Source organism: Chelmon rostratus, chromosome 13 (genome assembly GCF_017976325.1).
Source record: "Chelmon rostratus isolate fCheRos1 chromosome 13, fCheRos1.pri, whole genome shotgun sequence".
Taxonomy (NCBI): domain Eukaryota; kingdom Metazoa; phylum Chordata; class Actinopteri; order Chaetodontiformes; family Chaetodontidae; genus Chelmon; species Chelmon rostratus.
Genome location: NC_055670.1, coordinates 25,480,494 through 25,502,603, shown reverse-complemented (window position 1 = coordinate 25,502,603; position 22,110 = coordinate 25,480,494). Strand labels below are relative to the sequence as shown.

At 41.9% G+C, this 22,110-nt stretch overlaps 2 protein-coding genes across 2 annotated transcripts; one reads left to right on the top strand and one right to left on the bottom strand.

Moving 5' to 3' along the window:
• The first annotated feature begins 79 nt into the window (after positions 1-79).
• c13h2orf69 (chromosome 13 C2orf69 homolog) lies at positions 80-10,136 on the top strand. Its single transcript, XM_041950615.1, has 3 exons — positions 80-679; positions 5,823-6,061; positions 7,753-10,136. The coding sequence occupies exons 1-3, from the start codon at positions 380-382 to the stop codon at positions 8,228-8,230; spliced, it is 1,017 nt and encodes a 338-aa protein (XP_041806549.1). The 5' UTR covers positions 80-379; the 3' UTR covers positions 8,231-10,136.
• On the bottom strand, positions 9,990-21,212 carry stk17b (serine/threonine kinase 17b (apoptosis-inducing)). Its single transcript, XM_041950614.1, has 7 exons — positions 20,647-21,212; positions 17,829-18,041; positions 16,714-16,852; positions 15,847-15,973; positions 15,319-15,367; positions 14,740-14,919; positions 9,990-13,103 (listed from the first exon to the last, which is right to left on the bottom strand). Exons 1-7 carry the CDS (start codon positions 20,766-20,768, stop codon positions 12,866-12,868), a joined length of 1,068 nt encoding a protein of 355 aa, XP_041806548.1. The 5' UTR covers positions 20,769-21,212; the 3' UTR covers positions 9,990-12,865.
• Positions 21,213-22,110: the final 898 nt, after the last annotated feature.

The window sequence follows — 22,110 nt, the reverse complement described above, 5'->3', positions numbered from 1 at the left end:
AAAAAAGACATGCGCAGAAGAGTTGATGAATTGCTCGACAGGAAACAGAGTTAGCTAGCAGCTATTGATGGTGGTTTGTGTTTGCTAAACAGCGCCTCTTCGTGGACAAAAAGACCCCAAACCGTCAGAATTAAATAACTCGTATAAGAGTTTCTTGTTATTTTGCTACAATGTGAGACAGGCGACGGACACGACACAAGTCAAATGATAAATATTTCGGTTATAGCCAAATAAAGGCTCCTTGTTCTGACGCAGATACGGTGATGCTGTGCTAGCAGATGCAGCTATCGTTAGTTGGCTAGCTAGCTGACAGGAGCAGCATGGAGTGACTGCGTTGAGAGGGAAAAACGCCAAATCATTTTCTGTTGTGACAGAGTTCATGTTAGCCACCCGAGCAGTTGCGGTGGGTTTTACTCTAATAACTGTGGCCAAAACGATGACCTCCGTAGCAGCGACGACATCTACTGAGCCTCGGGGGCTGCATGCATCAGCCAGCCGGGATGCGCGCTCCGGGAGCCCGCGCCAGAGGCTCCAGAAGCTGCTGGCGGTGCCTGGATACGCGCCGAACCGAGTGAACGACCTGCTGCTCCTCCGGCCTGAAACAGACGGTCAGACAGCCTCAGGGCCAAAGGAGAAGAGCAGTAACAAGCATGTGGTGTTTTTCCACGGGGATATTCAGGTGAGTGTTACGGAGGTTGTGGGAGCTCTGTTGCTCAGGGAGGGGTCTCATGTTATCCACGGGGTCAACAGAAAGACAGTGACTGGCCTAGCTGAACTGAAAGTTGTTACTTAGACAGGGTTGAAATAATATTTCCATCTTAATAGACCTTATTAATAAGTAAAATCCTGTCAGGGTTCAATGATCGATAGTAGCTGGTGGGAATTAAGACTTCCCACTTTGTTGAGTTGGTGCTCGTGATTTTTTTTCATAATAATAATAATAATAATAATAATAAACTTTATTTGTATAGCATATTTCATAAAGGATTTCCAGCTTCAAGTGTTAACAACAAAGCAATCGCTCCAAGTGCCTCACATAAAAATACCGAATGAGCCTAAAAACAAGAATATAAAATTAATGTAAAATGAGATGGAGAATAAAACCCACTTAATAATAACGGTTAACATAAAATAAAGGATGCATAGGTAGATAAAATGGAATAAAGACAATGTATAACACAAGATGGTAAATAGACACACTGAATAATAATAAAATAAAGTGAAGTTTTGAATGCATTCTAAGGTCCTCCTCCTTGTATGCAAGGCCCTGAATGGACTAGGACCAAGCTACGTTGTTAATTCCCTTGTTTAGTATTTGCCTTGAAGAACACTGCGATCATCTGCTGCTGGGTTATTGGAGGTTTCCAGCAACAGCTGAATGAAAATCGGGGACGCAGCTTTTGTCCATTACGCCCCGAAGCTCTGAACACATTACCTCCAGATATCAGGGAAGCAGATCGCTGAACATTTTCTAAAGAAAGCTAAAAACTAATCTCTTCACTTAAGCCTTTAACGAGCCATGACTTCCTGATGCAGGCCTGAAACCTTTGAGTTTTGCATCGTGCTCATTCACTGCTGCACTTCTTTTAAATAGTTAAATATCATCATTTTTTAATCTTCCTTGTACAATCATTATCAAGTGGGTTTTTATTCTCCATCTTATTTTACATTAATTTTCTTTTATGTCCATTCTGTCTCTTGTATGTGAAATCCTGGCTTGGTGCACATGATTTCTTTCTTGTAAAGCACTTTGAGCTGCAGTTCCTGTGTGAACGGTGCTTTACAAATAAAGTTTTATAATTATTATTACTATTATTATAGGTGCAGTCACATGGCCTCACTTGTGAATGCTAAAAGCCATGTGACATTTATTAGGTAACTGTCATGTATTTTGCAGATGTAAAAAAGCTTTTATAGCTTTACACATGGTGTGACACCTCATGGGTGCCAGGAAAGGTTATCTTCTTTTTTTTGCTGCATCATAAAAAAACCTCACTAGACCAAAGGAATCACCTGCGCTTTATTGTATACACGGGGAAGCACATGTGGACTTACTTGTATTACTTGTTTCCCACTTTAGTAGCAGAGTATGTAGGTCGTTCTGCACATTTTAGTGTGACACAAATCTGCAACTCAGAAATCACACAGGAGATTGAAATCAGAACGTCAGAGAGAAGTTTTTAATGGCAGATATTTGACCCCGTCACACGTGGCTGCTCCTAGCTGCATTGATATCAAGTTAAGTTTATTTATACTGTATGGACCTTCATCAACGCTGCCTAGAGCTCAGTAATAAGTCACAAAATCCAAGTGAAAGGACCACTTTCCACCGCCAAGCAAAAGTGCATCTAGCAGAGTAAACTGTATAATATTACAGGTGCAATGACTACTTGTCTACCTTTGGAGAAAAGTGAATAATCAGAGGCGGTTGCATTGGAGAGATGGTGCATTTCCTGTTTGTCTAAGAAGTACAGGGTCCTTTCACAAGATTGAACATTGGTTATCTGAGTGGGAGCTGAAATTTACCAGACTCCAATTCCCAGAATTTCACTGTGCAAAGAGTTTATGGGTAGGACACAATGCCAATAGTGATTATAGTGATAGTGACAGAAGAAAACACCACATCTTTCATTAAAAGTCAGGACTTTTCAAAAGTCAGGAACTGGTCTTATATTGTACGTACATAATGACATATTGTCATATTTTTATTTTTTTTTAAATTTTATTCACTCTAGTAATCCCAAACTGGGAAATTAGTGTCTGCATTTCACCCATCACTGATTTTACTGAAACACACACATGCACATGCAGCATGCAGTGAGACATACAGGAGCAGTGGGCTGCCGCATCAGGTGCCCGGGGAGCATATTGGGGGGTTAAGTGCCTTGCTCAAGGGCACATCAGCCTTTGATGGAGGGGGGTGGTGAATACTCCACCACACCCAAGTTTCTCTGCCAGTCCGGTGGGGAGAATCGAACTGGCGACCCTCCGGTAACAAGCCGAACGTGCCAATAGTGAATGCTTTCAGTTCTACAACGTGTATTCAGCAACTGAGATGAAACTGTAACAAACCAATTGACATGTGACACTTGTCAACACACAGAGTCACATGTTAGTATGAGAGTTGAGAACCATAGAACATGATTTGGATGTTCCTGTGCAGGTTTTTTCTATCAGGAAAAACAACTAAATGATCAAAGTATTAGTATGTTGCACTATTGACACCTGCTTTCCCAGTTGTAAGAACTGCAGAGTATTTCTGGAAATTTTGCAATGCTTGATGACGTACAGTATGTTGTTATGAAGGCAGTATCCCTTTTTTAGGAATGCATGCATGTATTAACATATGCAATTTTGTAGCATTTCTATATTGTGTCTCTGCATAAATTGACCCAGACTGTACCATGGAAACATTCCCGATAAAAAATAAAAACACAAGACCTGAGAAAACATAATGTAGGAGCCATGAATGAGTTTAAGGGGTTTTTCTAGGTGTGTTGGTAGAAATATTGGTTTTGTTATTGTTTTTAGGTTTGTGTTATTCTGTTGATGAGGGAATATGTAGGTCAAGTGGATATGGGCGGGGATGTAAGTTAACATAAGCACCCGCTCACCTTTTCTTTGGGAGTGTGTGGCTAGAGAGCGAGGGAGGGTGAGCAGGGTCGCCGTATTTTTTGTTGACCGCTATTTCCTTGATCACCGTGATCACTTTAGTTATGAGTTTGTGCACGATATAATAAGTTGATCATTCTTTTCTGGAAATAAAATTGTAAAATATATTTTTGGTATTTCAGTGATTTTTTCCGTTAAGCGCGTCAAACAATTGGAAGGCCCGGCCTCAGCCTCTCAGCGACTCTTTGTTCTTAGAAGTCGCTATACATATACATAAGTTTCAGTATTTTGAGGCTTTTTGCTACCATCCATAGAGTAGTCATGACGTTGAAGTGTGTGTGTGTGTGTAGTGTTGTGTTGTTCGTGCCAGTTGGCTAAAAAGTGCATAACTTCCAACTGGATTCACATAACGTGACCAAACATCTCCTTTAGCTTTAGGGGAGGCGTCATTGAACCTTTAGGTCCACGAAAGTCTATCTGTTCATTGGTCCACAAGGTTGTGCCCTCCTTAGTGTTATCTCTAATTGCTATGAGGCTGAAATTTGCCATGAGGGTCAACTGTTTGTGATGTATGTGTGTGAATTTATGAATGTGTGGCTGCATGCAGGTATGTGGTTGCAGCTAGTCCACTACTTCACATTTTATTTTCTCTCGTGTGTGTGTGATGACACTGCAGAGCTGACCAGCAGAGAATTGGTGTGTTTCTGAACATGTGCGCACTTCTGAGTAAACTGCTTTAAAGAATAGACGTGGTAGCGTCTCTTCAGCCTGTGCCAAACCTCTTAATTGCTGCCGTTGCCAGATTACACTGTCACATTATGCAGAGCTGTTTCACAGGCTTTTTGTTTCTTTTTTTAGCAAGTGGAAGGGTCACTTACTAATCAAGTGTAAAAAATATGGAGGACTAAAAGAAGATTAAACGTCACCCATTTGTTTTCTTTTCTAATTGCTTTCAAGAATTCAAGAACTGCCCTCATTTATTAGAGCTTCTCTAGTGCCCAATCCATCTATTCATGGTCCTCATTTGCATTTCATTAGGAAACTTTCCAGGCAAGTGTTAATATTCCCACAGTGTGCCGGTATTTGCCGGGAGACGTTCGTATGCGCAGGATGCTGTCACAGTGATGTGTCCATGTAAATAAAATGAATGAGGTCATTGTGTTGCGGACCACACAGTCTGACAGCAGACTGAGAAGATGCTGCTGATGGAACTAATTAAGTGTGTCAGAGATAGACTGATGTGTGTGAGGACTCTCACCATGGCTGGAATCAGGACAGCATATAGAAAGAAACATTTTTATTCAGGCATCTTTGACTTTTAGAGTCTTTTGGGGGGATGTTTTTTTTTTTCAGCCTTCTGAATTTTAAGCTTTCAAAGGCTCAATAACTCTGCCAAAGCAATCCCCTCTCCCTCCCAGCTGTATACGTTCATGCTACAGCACTTCATCTTGCAAGCTGTGTAGTCTAAACATCATAACCACACTGACTAAAAAGCTAATTTTAGGCAAACTGATGTATGTACCTCAATATTCTTGGGCACAAACAAATGCAGAGTGATAATGAGTACACAGTGGGGGAAATAAGTACAACACGTCAGCATGTTTTTTCATTAAACAGTCATGCATGATCACTCCAGAAGACTTCATTACTGAAGGAAAGGCACGTTATAGCTCATTTGATGTTTGCTCCACAACATTTGGAGAAGTCTGTAGGTTGCTGGAACAATGCAACAACAATGCAGTGTGGTCAAAAGTCAAACTTTGTTGCAACAATACACAAAGTAACGCCATATCCACAGTGACGATTGAAGGTGGAAGCATTATGGTACGAGACCGTTTCTCTTCTCATGAACCCTGCGAGAGATCAGTTTCTTTGTGCAGGAAGTGCCTTGAAGCTGTCATTGCAAACAAGCTTCTCCACTAATTATTAAATCAACTTCAGTCAGCTTGCTCAAAGCTTTTTCCCTGTGTCATTCCACATAACATTGTTTATGGATTGGAATATTACAGTTTCCTCATCTGTGTAGTAGTTGTGAAGTCTGGTCTAAATTTCATGGGAATAGCTGCATTGGAAATATGAAAGCATGTTGAATACCCCCCCCCCCCCCCCCCCCCCCCCCCCCCTCACTGTGGATCATATTTTCCATGTTGTTCCAGTGTCTCTTTGTCGAATCCTGCAGCTTTTAACAGTCTCCGTCTGTGTTTGTGCAGAACTTCCAGGAGCAGATGGCTCTGCAGCCTGAGGGATCCCAGTGGCTCTGCTGGAGTCTGGAACAGGTCGCGTTCACCCTTGGCCGCCGTTTCCCTGACCGACATGTTTGGGTGGTTAGAGCCTCCCGCATGTATCTCCACAAGTTCAGCTGCTACCACAACTTTGTGGAGAGCAACATGTTCGGGGCACCGGAGCACTCGCCGTACTCGCCCGGCTTTGGAGCGTTTCGCCACCTCAGGTTTGGTTTTTCAAAGGAAGCATATTATACAAAATGCACTTTCTAGAGATCCACAAATTGAGACAGGATCATCCTCTCCCTTTTTTTTCTTGCTCCATCTATCAAGTCATTCACTTTTGGTCAGCGTAGCCAAAATATAGCAGCTGTTTGACAGTCATTGTTTTGATTTGCTTTAATATTTAGACATTATCAGACTGGTTCAGCTAGGTTATCAAATTGTTGCTTATTCACACATCCAGACAAACATTGTGTTTATGTCCACCTGATGACTGTTCATTAACATAGACTCTTCTTTTTAGCTTCGTTTTGGTCTCCATTAACTCCTGAGGGAAATATCTGGCTCTTTGGCTGCTAAATGCTCCACTGTGTTCGCCAGCTAGTTGCTAGCTTAATCTGTCTGCTGAGCAGATAGTGTGCTCAGCAGACAGATTAAGTTAGCAACCAGCTAGCAACTAGCAAATGTCTGGACTCTGTGGAAAACTTAAATACAACACAGTTAATAATTTCCAGTTTAATTAATTTCCAACAACAGTTTCTTGAAGTGTTCCTGAGTCCTTGTAGTAAATCCTTTATCCAATCACGTGTTCACAAAGTGTTGAACCTCCCTCCATCCTCGCTTGTGAGCCACTGAGCCTTTCCAGGATGCTCCTTTCATACCCAATCATGACACTATCACCTGTTTCCAAACAGGTGTTTTTGGAGCGTTCCACATCCTTCCCAGTCTTTTCTTGCTCCTGTCCCAACTTCAAGCTCAGAATAAGCAGATATTTACAAAAATCAATGAACTGATGAGGTTTGTGTTTGTTTATGTCGAAAATGATCAGCAAGTTGTCACATTATGTTTATTTATGTTTCACACAGCGTCCAGACTTTTTAATATCAGGGTTTTATAAGAGGAGTGAACGTGAACCTAAACAATGAGCTGAGAGATGCTCTAGTAAAGCTGAGGGGGGGTTATTGTCACAAAGACCAACACTTATTTATTAAGAATACAACAACTGCCAAAGTGATCAATTGTTGATATAAATATTGATTGTAGTAGCCTTTAGCTTATATAGCTGATTACCATAGTTCTATATTGATTCACAGTGAGTGACCATAGACATTCACACATCTTTCATACAGTATGTCATGTGAGTGTACAAGTGCTTATCAGGAAGGTGTTCAAACTCAAGTACAATCAGCAAGAGGGCACGTACAAAATAATAGAAACACCTGACAATACAACAGCCACGCAGCCCAGCCTCAGGTTGATTTTGTGAATGTCTGAATGTCTGAGCTTGAAATTTCAGGTTTCCTCGCTGATTCCTGATCAGGTGATGATTAGTTGGTCAGTTGGACAGTTGAAAAATGGACTTTATGTAGAAATAGCTGTCTTGTCTTAAACTAACAGTGGCATTTACACCTTTAACTTTATGTGATTCACTTGTGTTGCTGCTTTTGTAATTGTTATTTACAGTAGTTGCTGTCAGCATATAATATTAGTGTCAAGGCCAAACACAGAAAAGCTGCAGTGGCAATAAAGACCTGAGGTCACAAATAGATTGTTACCATCATCTGCTAAAATTACCACTGAGCAGAATCGTCACCTCAACGTTATGAGCTTTGCTGAATTCGTATTTACTGCGTGATGATTGTGTTGTAACCGCCACAGTTGCGTGTTGTACTCTGAACAGCATTTCTGATCGCAGGGCCCTGCTGAGCCACGGCATGGAGCGAGCCGACCTACCAAACCCCCTCCAGCCACAAGGAGGCGCTGACGGCATCCCCTCAGGGTTTTCCCTCGCGCTGGTGGGCTTCAGCAAAGGCTGCGTGGTCCTGAACCAGCTGGTGTACGAGCTGTCCGGGGCCCGCGCGGACCCGCAGCTGTCTCACTTCGTTAAACGCGTCACGGACATGTACTGGCTGGACGGCGGCCACCCGGGGGGCAGTGAGACCTGGGTGACGGACAAGCAGGTGTTGAAGGAACTCGCCTCCGGCGGCGTGTCGATTCACGCCCACGTGACCCCTTACGAGGTGTGTGACCCGATGCGGGCCTGGGTGGGCCGCGAGTACGGATACTTCATTAAGACCCTGGAGGAGTTCGGTGTCTGCCCAAGCAAGAAGCTGCACTTTGAGGACGAGCCCCCCTCCATCGACAACCACTTCAGGGTCATCCAGGAGTTCTGAGTTTGGTTTAGGCTGGTGGTGAGCTGATTATCTGAACGTCACTGAGCGCTTTAAATAATTTATTAAGAAAACAGATTGAGTGTCTTATTTGCTGGTCTTACCTCATTCTTCTATGTTTGAAGGGCTCAGAATTGAGAGCATGTGACAGATGCTGGTTTGCTGTTCTTTTTACCGCTAAAAGCACTTGATCCGAGTCTGAATGACCCAGGGGTCTTTCCCCTGCTCCCCGTGGCCCTGAGTGGGAATATGCAGGTATGAAAATGGTCTTCCTTCTTCACTCTTCAGGCTAAACGTGACCTTTTACGTTTGATTCAGGCTGAAGCTTTTAGTTGCTGCAGAGCCGTCGATTTGGAAACATGAGTGATTCATGTTGTTTCAGTCGGTTTGTGTTAATGATGGAAATGAATTAATTTAAGATTATTTTATTCTGCCATGATTTTAAACTTAATGTGTGTTTGGCTGCAGCTGAGTAACTTATTACATTCTCTTTATACCTGCACTTGTGTTGAGCTACTTTTAGACCCGTGAATGTCTGAATGTCTGAACGTTTAACTCTCAGACGTCATCAGTTGGTCTCTCAGTCGTGATTCTTGATTGTATTTAAAACTGCGGCTAATGAATGAACGACTGCTCGGTCAGAAAGTTGGTGCCTTTTCCACCAACAGTTCCTCAGACCTTTTCTGATCAAATGTCACATGACTGCACTCTTGGAGGTGGAGGCGCAGCGTCACCTCAAGGTCGATCACATCACCTGATCTTTTAAGCTGCTGGTGAAGATCATGTGGACCTCGAGGTGAGATTTTCAAGTTTAAGAACGAAGTGTTGAACTCATTACCAGCTATTAGCTCATTTCATGATTAACTTTTCTTGTTATTACACTTTTTTTTTTAATTGCTCATAATTTGCCGGTTTTGATTGGAATATTTTTGTGTTGAAAATATACCAAATTACCTTTTTTTTTTCCTTGGTGGAAAAAGTTGGAAAAATATCTTAACGAGGAGGTGCGTCTTTGTTTTAAGTTATTTGTTCCTCATGGCCGAAATATGTTCTATATACTGTATTTTTTTTATTGCAATATGTAAAAATACACATACTTGCTAGTTTATGGGAATGTGGCGGCATGTGTGTTAATCAGTGATGTATTAATCTCTATGTAATCTTACATAGCGTCTTTGCACTATGCTGATGGCTGTAACTCATTCTGCTGAATGTAACTTCAGATCATTCCATTATGTTTACTACTTGCTGTATGTTGTGCAGTTTAAAAACCATGTAAGCCTACAAAGAGGCAGAGAAGATTAACTTTTTTAAAAGGTGTTTAGCAAGTGCACAGCCAAGATAACATGTATCATTTTGAGTCGTCTGCTTGCTAATTGAATATACACTGCCACCATGCTATTTTGTCCTGTTGAAGGTTAGCCTAGCCAGTGATGGAGAGGATGCAGCTTGTCGAGTGTTCACAGAGAGCGGTTTGTTTCAGCTCTCTTGAATCAGCAGGTGGCAGCAGTGCGGAGTGAGTACAGAGTCTGTTCTGCACTGGATTGTCTCAAGACAACAAAAACAAGACACCGAACACTCAGTCAGATATTTTCTACAACCTTTAATGAGCTTTTTCAGTTTGCTTTGTGATGCTTACATATTAGCCTGCAGCTGATCAGAATACAATACAGATTATGTCTTTTTTTTTTTTTTTAGTCATTTCAGATGCAATCAGAATGCTCATATATTAAAAAATATATAAAATGCAAAATAAACATCCATCTGTTGAACATTTATTTGCTTGTGCTTGTGGCTGGTTTGACTACAGTATCCTTCAGTCTCACAACAAACAGGAATGCTGGGTGACATCAGTCGCCTGATGTCACCGGTGCTCCACTTCTGGAGGACGACGGCCTGAATGCCAGCTAAGCACCTCCCGCTCAGACAATGAGCACTCTCTCACACACACACACACACACACACACAGGCCACCGAGTGACTAGCTGCTGAAAATAACAGTACAATAGCTGTACAAAATAAGAAAATCAACACCACAGCATAAATCACGTTCAAGTGACAGACAGACAATGCCAGCAAACACGAGCCACTTTGTCTGACATGTTCGAGCATTTCGTCATCCTGCAAAGTGAGATCCCTGACATCACTGCGCTGCAAAACAGTCCATCTTCTCCCTCCAGGTCAGGCTATCTGTCAAGTCTTAAAATCTTGATTTTTTTTTTTTTTCAGATGCTGCTTAATAACCTCCCGCGTCAAATCACATCCTTCCAGCCTGGATCGAGATTATTTCCACACACTCATGTGTTTGGAGAGGTATCAGGAAAAGCGGAGTAGACTTTGAAAAGTAAGATTCAAGCTTTTTTTTTCTGATATACTTCCCAGCTGCTTGGAGAAAGCGCTTACTACAAGCTCAGGTAGAATCTGCTGACTTGGGTGAGATTAAATCACTCGTTGAGATGAAGATCTTTTACAGTGTGGCGTTCCAGTTTTTGAGGATGACAGCATACAGATGAGAGCATGGCCGTGGCTGGAGACGCCCAGCTCCCAACACAAAGGCCATTGTACCAGCTGGTGACAACAACAAACAAAAAACGCAATGTGGTCTTACTGAGAATGGCACCTCGGAACAAAAAGAGGAATGTTTCACTGGAGGTTGAGAGAAATCACAATCTGCACTTTAGGAGAGGTGAGGTGCTTTCATTCGAGTCTTACTCGAACAAAAGACGCAAATCCCGTGAATCAATAGCACCTCATGTTTCACATTGAGCAAAGGTTCTGCCAGCTTCTTGGGACAAACATCCATTTCTTTATAAAACGACACTGAAAACATCATTCCCACTTTCTCATCACCTAAAAAGCCTTTCATGCCTACATATCTTAACACTCGACATCAAACTGTTCCTTTAAATGCTTCTTTCAACACACATTCCAGCTCCATCAACATATTTAATCATCTTCCTCCTGACTAAAACCATCTGACTCATTTGCTTTACTTCCTAGTACCACCTAAAACCTAATCCTCGCCTTCACCTTCCCAATTCGCTGCAGTCAAACATTTCCATTTATTATTCGATACACTGCGACCACAACAGCAACTTCTTATTTTAAATAACACCATAATCATCCTAAATTACCCACTATAATCTCAACACTTCCATATAAGACATGTGAGCACATTATTTACATAAAAATATAAAGTAGAAGTCCAGCACATAAATAATAATAATAGGCCTATAAGAATAACATTAAGAATAGACAACAAAGTGAGCAGAGAGCGAGCAGCATGCCCTGAGATGAAGACGACAGGAATATATCACTTCAGGCACCTTGACCCAACAGGACGAGAGTAGCTTTTAATGAGCGCACACTGAATGGCTTTGGTGAGGGACTGAAAGACACACTTTCATAAATAGCTCCTGTTTTGCGTATTGGTTCGATACATGTGCTTGTGAAGTAAGTGCTCGAGCTGCGGTTGTCTTCTGCCGGCTAACAAAGAGGAACTTGCGGCTCGTGAGGACATCCTTTCAGGGAGTGCGGGTGTGGCAAGTGAGCAACTGCATGAGTCACTGTTTTTTTTTTTATGAGCCGTTACAGTTTCTAGCTTACTACAAAAGGATAAACAAAAAATGAAGTGAATACCATGATTTGCTGCTCGGTTTAAGCCTTTCTGTCGAAGCAGAACAACGCTGCCACTAAATGTGGAAGCCTCTCAGCTCTTTGGAAGGGGACTATGCTAAGGTTTAAGTTAATAAAATGAGTTTCATCTAAAACCCTGAGCTAAATTTAAACACTCGTGTTACTGCAGACATGGAGAAAATGAGAAGTTTGACTTTGAGGGAAATGCAAACATATAAGGAATGTAATATGCTTGTGTGTAATTCTGCCCTTCCTTCCGCCGGTTGTTTTGAAAGCCCAAAGTGCAGCTTGGATGTGAAATTCTGAAATGATGCCGGTGGAAAGAGATGGAGCTATGACAGAGACAGCAGCAATTAAAAACAGTGACATGAAAACACAGAGGCTGAAGTCGGGAGCCTGGTTGCCTATGATGCTGCTGTCCATAATTCTCCATAACATGCAAATACGGACATTATCAGACTTCCTCATTGCAGAGGCGCTTATCTCCACATCACACAGTCCTGCTGAAGCAAAAGTGCAACTAAATAGTAACCAGCCCTGGTGACTAACGTCTGACTTTAAGGCAGAACTATTATTAACTTCTTTAAGGTTTCTTCAGAAAATTAAAACGCTCGAGGGAAGTATTGCATAGATTTCCCTAGAAATACTCCACACTAGCCTTCATGAGGGCATCGACACAGCGTGGGCGTACGCAGCCCTTTGAAAACACCACAAATTTGAACAATGAAACATATTAAATACTTTAGGTTAAACACAATGCATTAATTCAGACATACTGTACAACTTTCACACCTTTAAACAACGATGGATCAGTGATCTCAAAATTTAGCTGGTTATCTTTGGTCTGAGTGGTCGATCTTGGAATTTTGAGAATTAGTGGAATATAAACACAGGCGAAGTACTTTTGAGTAGCGGGCAGCGGACAGCTGGTTTTCTGAAGGCTTAAAAGAGCGCTGCTGCCTTAAACGTCTCCCCTCTCCTCCCCTTCCACATTTCACTCTCTCAAAAGTCACCGTCTCCGGCGGCGGCCGTTTCCTCGTCGAAGCGAAACCTTTTTGCGTGAGAGTGGGGCGACTCCAGGAAGTTCTCCTTGTCTTCGGGGTCTTCGGGTGGCGCCGCCCACTTGGTGCCGCAGCTCCTGTCGCGGACGGTGCGGGTGCTGGTAGGGTCGGGGCTCAGACAGAGCTGCTGCTGCCACAGCCAGGGGTGGCTCATACACTCTGCAGCGCTGGGCCGGTCCCTGCAGTCACAACACAAACACTTCAATCCAACGGCACCAATAAGAGCCGCAGCTACGCATTACTGTCAGTATTGATTCATAATTAAATGCTAAAATAATAAAATGCTTGTTTTGTCTGACCAACAGTCCAAAACTCAAGGATACTTTGTTTCCTATCACATGAGATGGAAAAGAAGCATCTGAGAAACCATCAAATTTGGCATTTTCATTAAAAATGACTCGAACAATTGAGCAATTGGTTGCATATGAACCTTCTGTTAACCAACTTATAGATAACTGACAAATCATTTAAGCTCCATCAAAATCCTTTTTGTTGATCAGTACAACATTCTGGAAATCTTCACAGGTTAGCTGAAGTGATGGCTCACTTTTCTGTTCCAGGACATTTTAAAAAGCAGCAGGAAAACAAAGATTTACATTTCAGAAACAGTGAGTTTATATCTGGTTATGAAACAGTCTCTGTTTAATACCGATGCCTTTTTATAACCTGGGTAAGATAAACGAGACCATCAGCGAGAACATTGGCTGTTTCTATAGTTATTCTTTACGTCTGTCTGCAGGTCAGATTCTCTGGGACATCAGATGAAACAGAAGAGCCTGTGTTACATTGTCTCTGGCAAACTTTACCAGTGAGTATGTTAGGAAGCAGGAGGATATTTTTCTTGAGAGAATTTGGTTTTTGACATTATATTTTGTGGTTATGGCTGATACTGGGGCAGGATCAGCTAAGAAAATAAAAAGAACTGACTGAAGAACAAAAAGTAAGAGTGACGGTGACGAAGAAAACGTGTCAACGCTGGTCTGTTATGCAACAGATGCAGATTTGTGGGATTTGAAGGGATTCAAAACTGATCCTAAATTTGCCTCTTCCTCCTACACAAATATGTAATCTGAGGAAAACTTTAACTTTCACAACTAAATTGCTATTACTGAGCAACTGAATCTATATGTAGAAGGATTACATGTAACGTCTTTGTATGTACAGCACTAAAACAAAGTTTACTTTGTTTCACCATCGTCTTTTAACAGTTAATAGTCTTACATAAGATAAATTAGCTCTTCGCTATGCATCCTGCAAACAGCTGTGTGCACAAAGAAAAACCAGGTCTCGAAATAAGCCGCCTCTTTCTTTAACTCACTCCCGCACGTGCACGAGCCGCAAGAAGATCTAAACGACAGGAGGCGGTGGGAACACTACCGCCTCTGTCCACAGGGGCCGCCATAATCAGCACAAAACAAAAGTTCCTTGTAGTTTAAGAAGCAGAAATTCCTGTTTTGTGGGAAATGTTTTTCTGCCATGTATTCCTAAAAGACTACAAACTAATTAAAAAGGGCAAAACATAACATGATGAAAGAAAGTCAAAACTTCGAACAGAAACATTTTTCAGCTGTGTTTGTGGGAAAGAAGTAAGCGCTTTGTTGGCTGTTGACTGTGCAGTGTGCGAGCTGAACACACACTGTGGTTAAAAATAAAATATTACGTGACGGTTGGGTTGTCTTGTGGAAATCATCTCTCATCTTTTTGTTTATAGCTCCATGCTAACAGTCCAGTGATTCCATTCACAATAAATCATCTGACTGTGTCTATTCTGTGGGGGGGGGGTTTGAGGTGAGTTCACACACTGCCTTCACTCACTCTGGCGCTTTGACCAGCAGCTTGCGGATGAAGTCCACGGCCAGCTCAGACACCCTGGAGAAGGCCTCCCTGCTGTAGTCCACGCTGACCTGGGACACGTTCAGAAACGTCTCCTGCTTGTCGTCTCCTGCGAACGGAGACTCACCCGTCACCAGCATGTAGGCTATAACACCCACACTCCTGAGGGACACACACAGGCATGCGGGACACAGTCACAACATGTACAGCAGCGCACGTGAGTTCACAGAGTTCACATCTTCAATAAAAACAACATTAGTACTTCTTTCATTATTTGGACGACCGCAAAAGTGAGAACAAAGGTGACCATTAAAATAATTACCCAGACTGTAAACAGCCATTAGCTTTGCAGAGCTACTTTGAGGTTTGTGGCTTGACACTGAAATGGATCACCTTCATTCTCATTTACAAATCATTTGGTTGAAGAGTCTTGTTTGAAAACCAGCTGTCTGATCGTCTGACGCTTTAATGTTGCTGAACCTATTAGACAACGAATGTTTAAACAACTGCTGAACGTCGTCTAACATGAAGTCACTGCAGGTTTTGCAAGAATGGACTCACCACAGGTCAGTCGCTGTTGTGATTGGCTCGTAATTCAGGATCTCTGGAGCTGAACGAAGACATGAAAGAAAAAGTCAGTTTTCGTTCAACATTACAAGAACGTCTTCTTGTAATTTCCTGTATCGTCTCATACTTCACATTGTTTTATTTCACCACTGCTGAGGTTTTGCATGTCTGTTGTTTCTTTGTTATTGTTTTTTCATCATCTTATCTATTTCCTTAATGGTCAAAATGAACAAATCAAACTCACAAATTAGCTGGCAAAGGTTTCTCGAGGCCCGTGTGACAGCAGGGTTCTATTCACTGCCTCGATCTATAAGCTTAGTGACATGCATGCTAATGCCAAGGATTTCTCAACAACCATAAACTACTCATAAATTAGGAGTTTTTCTCCATAACCGACAAAGGCATATCTATTAGTGTTATGCAAGATCAGTTTCACTCCTGAGGAGCTCTTCTGGTGCCAACTTTAAAGCGATCCTGTCTGTCTTTGAGAAATCAAAGCTTGTTTTATGAAAATCAACTTACCCACATATTCAGGTGTGCCAAGAATCTCTCTGAGCTCACCAACCGCACCCAGTCTGCGTGCCAGGCCAAAGTCTACAATCTTGATGTCTCCTGGAGGAGACAGGCTGGTCAGGAGAATATTCTGTGGCTGAGAGAGAAACAAACAGGAAGCACAGAGTGAACATCATGAAGAAAGCAGAAGTACCGCAGGGATAAGACGTTCTTTAACCTGGGCTCAAAACATATTACGAAAATCCTAACGTGTTCTCACGTTCTCTTTGAAGACTTACTCAACACTGTTTTTGGCCTCCAAGGAAGGCGTTAACCTTTCTGAAAGTGCCGTCTTTGTTTAAATATTCAACATATATTAATCATAAGACACTGTGCAAACACTGCCATTATTGAATTATTGCTTCATTCTCTGCAAGAGAAGAGAACATACACGACAGTATGTGCTTATTTTGTTCTGTTTGCACAATGCTTCTGATGTTGATTAGCATCTTCTGCTGAAAGAACTGGTCATGTAAAATCCCCAGACCTCGTTTACTGTAAATGTCTTAAACGTGGGGATCCACCTGCAGCTGCGGAGTACAAATCACTCAGTTTCCACTTTGCTGTTGAGTTTCCCACTTTGCTCTGGGTGAAGAGTTCTGTTACCACCTATAATCCTGGTTCTGGGCTTAACTGTGTCATGAAAGTAGGATATTGGGGTTTTGAGTGCACAGCTGCTCTAAAAAAGGGATGCACAGCCAAGCACTTAAGGGGGGAGTTTGTGGTAAAGCGAGTGAACATGTAAAAATAGATTCCCTCAGCTCCAGCTACACTCATGCACGTGATTTTCTGTGTGTGTGTGTGTGTGTGTGTGTGTGTGTGTGTGTAGGTACAGACCTTCAGGTCTAAGTGCACCAGGTTGCTCTGGTGGAGGTAGTGGACTCCCTCCAGTGTTTGCCTGATCAGACGAGTGATCTGGGCCTCTGGCAGCAGCTCCTCAGACACACAGTGGTCAAATATCTCTCCACCTGCCGCACTGGGTAACGAGAAACACACACACACACACACAAAGGTAAATACATATATACACCCAGAGACTGTTCATGAAGCTACTAAAATGTCTAACACTGAATGCAGTTTGTGTGTGACGCACTTTCAACAAGAGAAACACAAATATGATGTGTTCATGGGTTTCTGGGTGGCCTGGTGGTTTTAGTGGCCAACCCATAGCCGGAGGGTCACTGGTTTGATCCTACATGTCCTGGCAAAGTGTTATTGAGCAAGAAAGCAACCTCAAACCACTTTCCTGCTTGCTCACTGTACAGCACTGTAGGTAGGAACGTCAGCCAAAGTTGACAAACAGCCTTAAAATTGTGCCCAGAGTACAATGTTAATCTGATTTTATTACATTTCAGGTTGTACAAGTTTCTAATTTGGCATTTCTCTGGTCCCCTTTCGAGTCAACAAAGAGAGTCGTTCAGGTTTTCAACCTATCTTTGCTTTCAGGAAGGATTTAAGTGTCTCCAACAACAAGTACTGAAGGTGTGGTTAGAACATCATGGCAGTTCACTTGAAGGCAAACACTGTGTATTCTTATTTCTAATCTAGGCCACGACAGGTTTCTGTTGTGATACTGCAAAGAATGATGATGATAGCCGAGAAGATGTTCATTCAGGTGATCTAGATCTGGAGTTTCAGCTCAAGCTGTACAATAATTAAGCTAACATGGCTGAAACTGTACAATAATTTAGCTAACATGGGACTTTCAGTCTTGAAACAAGTCTTGATAAACCTGTTGGGAAGAATGAGAACTACATCAAAGGGCAGAGTATGGCAGCTCCTTGGGATTGGACAAACAGGACTTTGCCCTTTAACAGGCATTTACAGGATCATACTGCTGGCGTTGTGCATGTTTTTGCTTGTTCGTGTGCAGTGTTAGGCATGTTATATAATGCACCCTTCACTAAATCAAAAGGTAAAAGAATATGTTACTGTTTCTGTTGTAGACTCACTATTCCAGCACTAAGACGATGTCGTGATCTGTCTCGTAAGCGGCGTGCAGGTTGACCACTCGGGCGTTGTTGCGGGCCATCTCCAGGACGGCCATCTCATGAGTGACTTCTGCCCGGCAGTCGCGACCTCGCCTCCTCTTCCGAAGGAATTTGGCAGCAAACACTTTCCCTGTGGCCTTCTCGACACAACGCTTGACCACAGCAAATTTCCCCCTACGAAGCAGAAAGTGGGCATATACGGTTAAGGTGGACCCTTTTGTTAGACAGAGATCAGCTTCATCAACAAAGTATAAAAAAAATCTGGGTTCCTTAAATGAAACTATTTCAGATTTAACTGATTTCTTCCATGAACAGAATCTGAAATCCTCCAATTAGAGCTCTTTGGTTTGTCATTTATTACAAATAAGGTTGGGTGATATGGAAAGTCCCATATTAATATGCATCATGATAAAGGTCTGGGCAAAATGCCAAATCACAGGCTGAGCTGTCATGCGGACACTCCTCACATTAGACTGTATGGCAATGAAGGGAGGTGAAAGCAGCCTGGGAGAAATGCTGCTTTATATTCACTACATTTTATTGCTTTGCAATGTTAACTAAGAGAACAAACTGTGGCAACATGTTTTCACAACCCTTTCAAAACAAAACACAATAAATGCCATTAATTAATATGTTTTCCAGCCTCAGTGACATATTGCTTTCTGTACATGACTGCTGCACTGGGACAAATGGTGCTATAAAAATACTGGCATTAGATAACAGCCATCTGTGTGTTATCCAATGCCAGCACATTCCTAAATAGCTTGGTGTTAGTGCTCCTGCCATGTCTTGATTATCGGGGTAATTGTTCATGTTACTTAAGCCTGGGAAGGTCTAGTCTGCTACTAGATTCAAGAGGCAAAATTCATTATGGCTGAGGATGCTGAAAAGCAGCAATGCAACAATTATGAAAAGCATGCAGTTCTAATATGGTGACATGACACTTAATATTCATTTGAGTCTGTGTTTTTTTTCCGGTTCATCTCTTTAGCTACGCCTGGACAAGACAAAGCACAAATTATTAACTATCAAATTGTCATGAGAGCTAGACGTACACTGCCCTCGCTAAAAAAAAAATTGGTATTCGGCTGATATTTTTTGCAATTCGTGGAAACACTTCTCCACAAGGCCTTATAATGACTGCAACAAAAGAAAAATCCCAAAATAACTGCATCACAAGAGCCCAAGAGCAATGACTGTGAAGGTTACAGACCCAGAAGGACCTCTCTTAAAGAATAGAACAATGGTGCTAAACTCAGCTACTCCTTTGTAGCACCACCCATCACTTTTACAAGTTACATTTTCATGCAGTTTAAATATTTGATACACAAAATATGTTTGTCATGGAAAGGCTGATAGCACAGCTTGACACTGAGGGAGCCTTTACCTGATGTTTGGTTCTGGGCAGGTGACAAATAGTTGTGCTTTAAGAGCTGTTTTTTGCTGTAAACAGCAGCCTGCGAGGGCTGAAGAGAGACTCGACCATACAGTAAATGTGGGGGCTGTAAAACCAAAACAATGAGCTAAAGCCAGAGTCACAGGGACTGACCCTTCCCACACTTCATTCAACGGTAATATAGAAAATATTGATTCATTTCATAAAAGTAACAACAGATTAAGCGACAGTAAGTAAAACTGACAGCTACAGCCTGACAATGAACAGGGAAACTGAATTTTCCACTTCTAAAGAACTGATATGTATTAACTTAATTCTGGGAATTCATGTTAATCCCCTTTAAAGTTCATAGAAGTACTAAAATGATCCTTATCATGTTTGTGAAAATATTGCACCTCAGAACTTCCCTTTTTTTGTCAAGCCACACACAAATAAGAGAACAGAAGTGGCCTGTGCCATTTCTTCTTTCTAAAGTCTGGTTTCCACATGTACTCGTTTCCTTCTTCCTGTTTTGACATCAGAATTACACAGCACACTCTGCATGACACACGGCTTCAAACACACCTCAAGCGTCCCGAGGAGTGGTCATCAGCCATCAGCTGTTGCCATGGCTGGCACACATTGCCAAACACATGACAAAGGTCTACTGTAGCACGATCAAGTCAGGTCTCCTGGCACTGCGAGGCACGTTTATTTACACTGGTTAAAGCTTACAGTCCAGAGTCCCAACTCTGTTACTGTTAGTGTACTGAATTGATCTGTGCTATTCATGAGGGCAAATACACAAATTACAAACAAAACAGACTTGAATATACATTTTTATAACTGGTTGGATAAAGGACAAGTTAGTCTTTGTATGAGAGGACACACTTCATTCTTCCTTTAAATGTTTCTGTTGTCCATATGTGATATATGTGACGTCATTTATGACTTGTGGGTGCAATAAATACATATATATCAAAGTTAGAATACTTTATAGTGGTTGAATGTGATGTGATAACAAATTAAATGTATGGCACACCCTCTGGCTCTAGTTGCATTGATAAAGTTTCCCCAAACATTGTCAGTTAATAGTTTCCGACCTTCATATAATCGTAAATTGTGGTCTGTACTGTGGTTTGAAGCTATCAGAGCACACATTCTTCTAATGCAGCAAGTTAACATATTGTCTTTACTGTCCTGTTAGTCCTGTCAACTTCCTACATATTTTACAATCAGTATATTCCAGCCACATGAACTTACTCATATAACTTAATGTTCTAATCCTGCAGAACTGAGCTTCAAATCGTCCTGCAGACAGCCTTCCTCTGCCCGGAGGAGACTGTCTGGACTTCTCAGGGACCGTGAGGGTCCCGGGACAACAGTCCGACGTGTTTGACTCACCTTCCAAGTTCTCCGGTGAGTTCATACACACTTTCCATCGGCTCCGTGCTGATCGGGGTCTGGATTTCGCCGAGCAGCCCCGCGGAGAGCCCGCTGCGGCTGTCCAGCCGCCTCCGAGACATCTTCTTCTGCCTTTGGTGTCAGCCCTGCCGCCAGCCACCGGCTGGATACCGCGCGGAACGCGACGTACACGAGAGATGAACGACAAACCTAACCTAAGTGACTAGCTAACGTTTACACCACCAGCTGCGCCCAACTTACATGTTAATGTTAGCTAAGCCGGCTCCCTTGCTACTGTTTAGTTTGGCTAGTTTACGGACTCTCGTTAGCTCAACTGACGCTAACTAAGTTAGCTCGACGGTCAATGTCGCGGGTTCAAAAGTGAGTTAAACCGAATTTCCTCGACTCAACTGAAGAGGCGCAGTTAGTCTATAAAGTCTACACCTACGGCTGCTTCCAGTGGGGGGATTATCCAAACTACCGCTGCGGGTGACGACTACACCTCTCAATAAGTTTATCCGGAGAGTTTTCGGTCATTTTTACATCATTTCTGTTTGACACCTCTCGACACGTCACTGCTTGGCGCATGCGCACTGTTGTCGCGTTTGAAAAAGGCGAGCTCGGGTTTATTTGAAACGTGAATGCCGTTTTTACAGGTGTGTCACCTGTAATCGTTCACTCTGTAACTATATGCACTGGCGAATGAAGAAAATAAACCGTACACAGTTTATCTTCGCCAAGAAGATAACAATGGATGAAAGGTTTAGGAGTGACAAACATTAAAAAATACTCATGGGAACTCATATAGCTATTTATATGTGAAATTATGTCAAAATCTCGACTTTTGACTTGGCGTTAGTTTCTCAGTATTTTAACATGTTATCTAAATAAGTAATTGTGAGATAGTGAGTCCAAATAATGAGAAGCCCTCATTGTAAAATGAGCCAAACATTCCACACAGTACTCATAATTTTGACACTGTTCCTCATATTTTTGACTACTGGATTTTATGGGTCACTGTTTTTGTAAGTATGTTATTATTTTAACTCATCATGAGCATTTTTATTTCTGTCATTTCTAACATTTCATCTAGTTTTTCTTTTACAAGGAGAAACAAGCTTTCACATAAATCTGTCCAATGTGCGCAGGTACATTTATTTAAACCCTGCAACTTCTCATAGTACCAAGCAACTGCAAATGTATTAAGTATCTATAGTAGTTTTATAATTTGACATTTTAAAATATAATTTTCCCCATATTGTCTTTATTAATAATATTATTAGTACTATTATTTTATTTGGCTGGAAAAGGTGAGAAAAAGAGGACTGTTTAATCAAGGAGAGGATTCTTAATTATAAAGTGTCTCCTAAAGACATTTTGCATTTTACAATGTGTACTATAAAGATAATACATTTTGTTACTTGTGCATTGCATTCAATTGGTAGAAACCTCTCTCGCAGATGA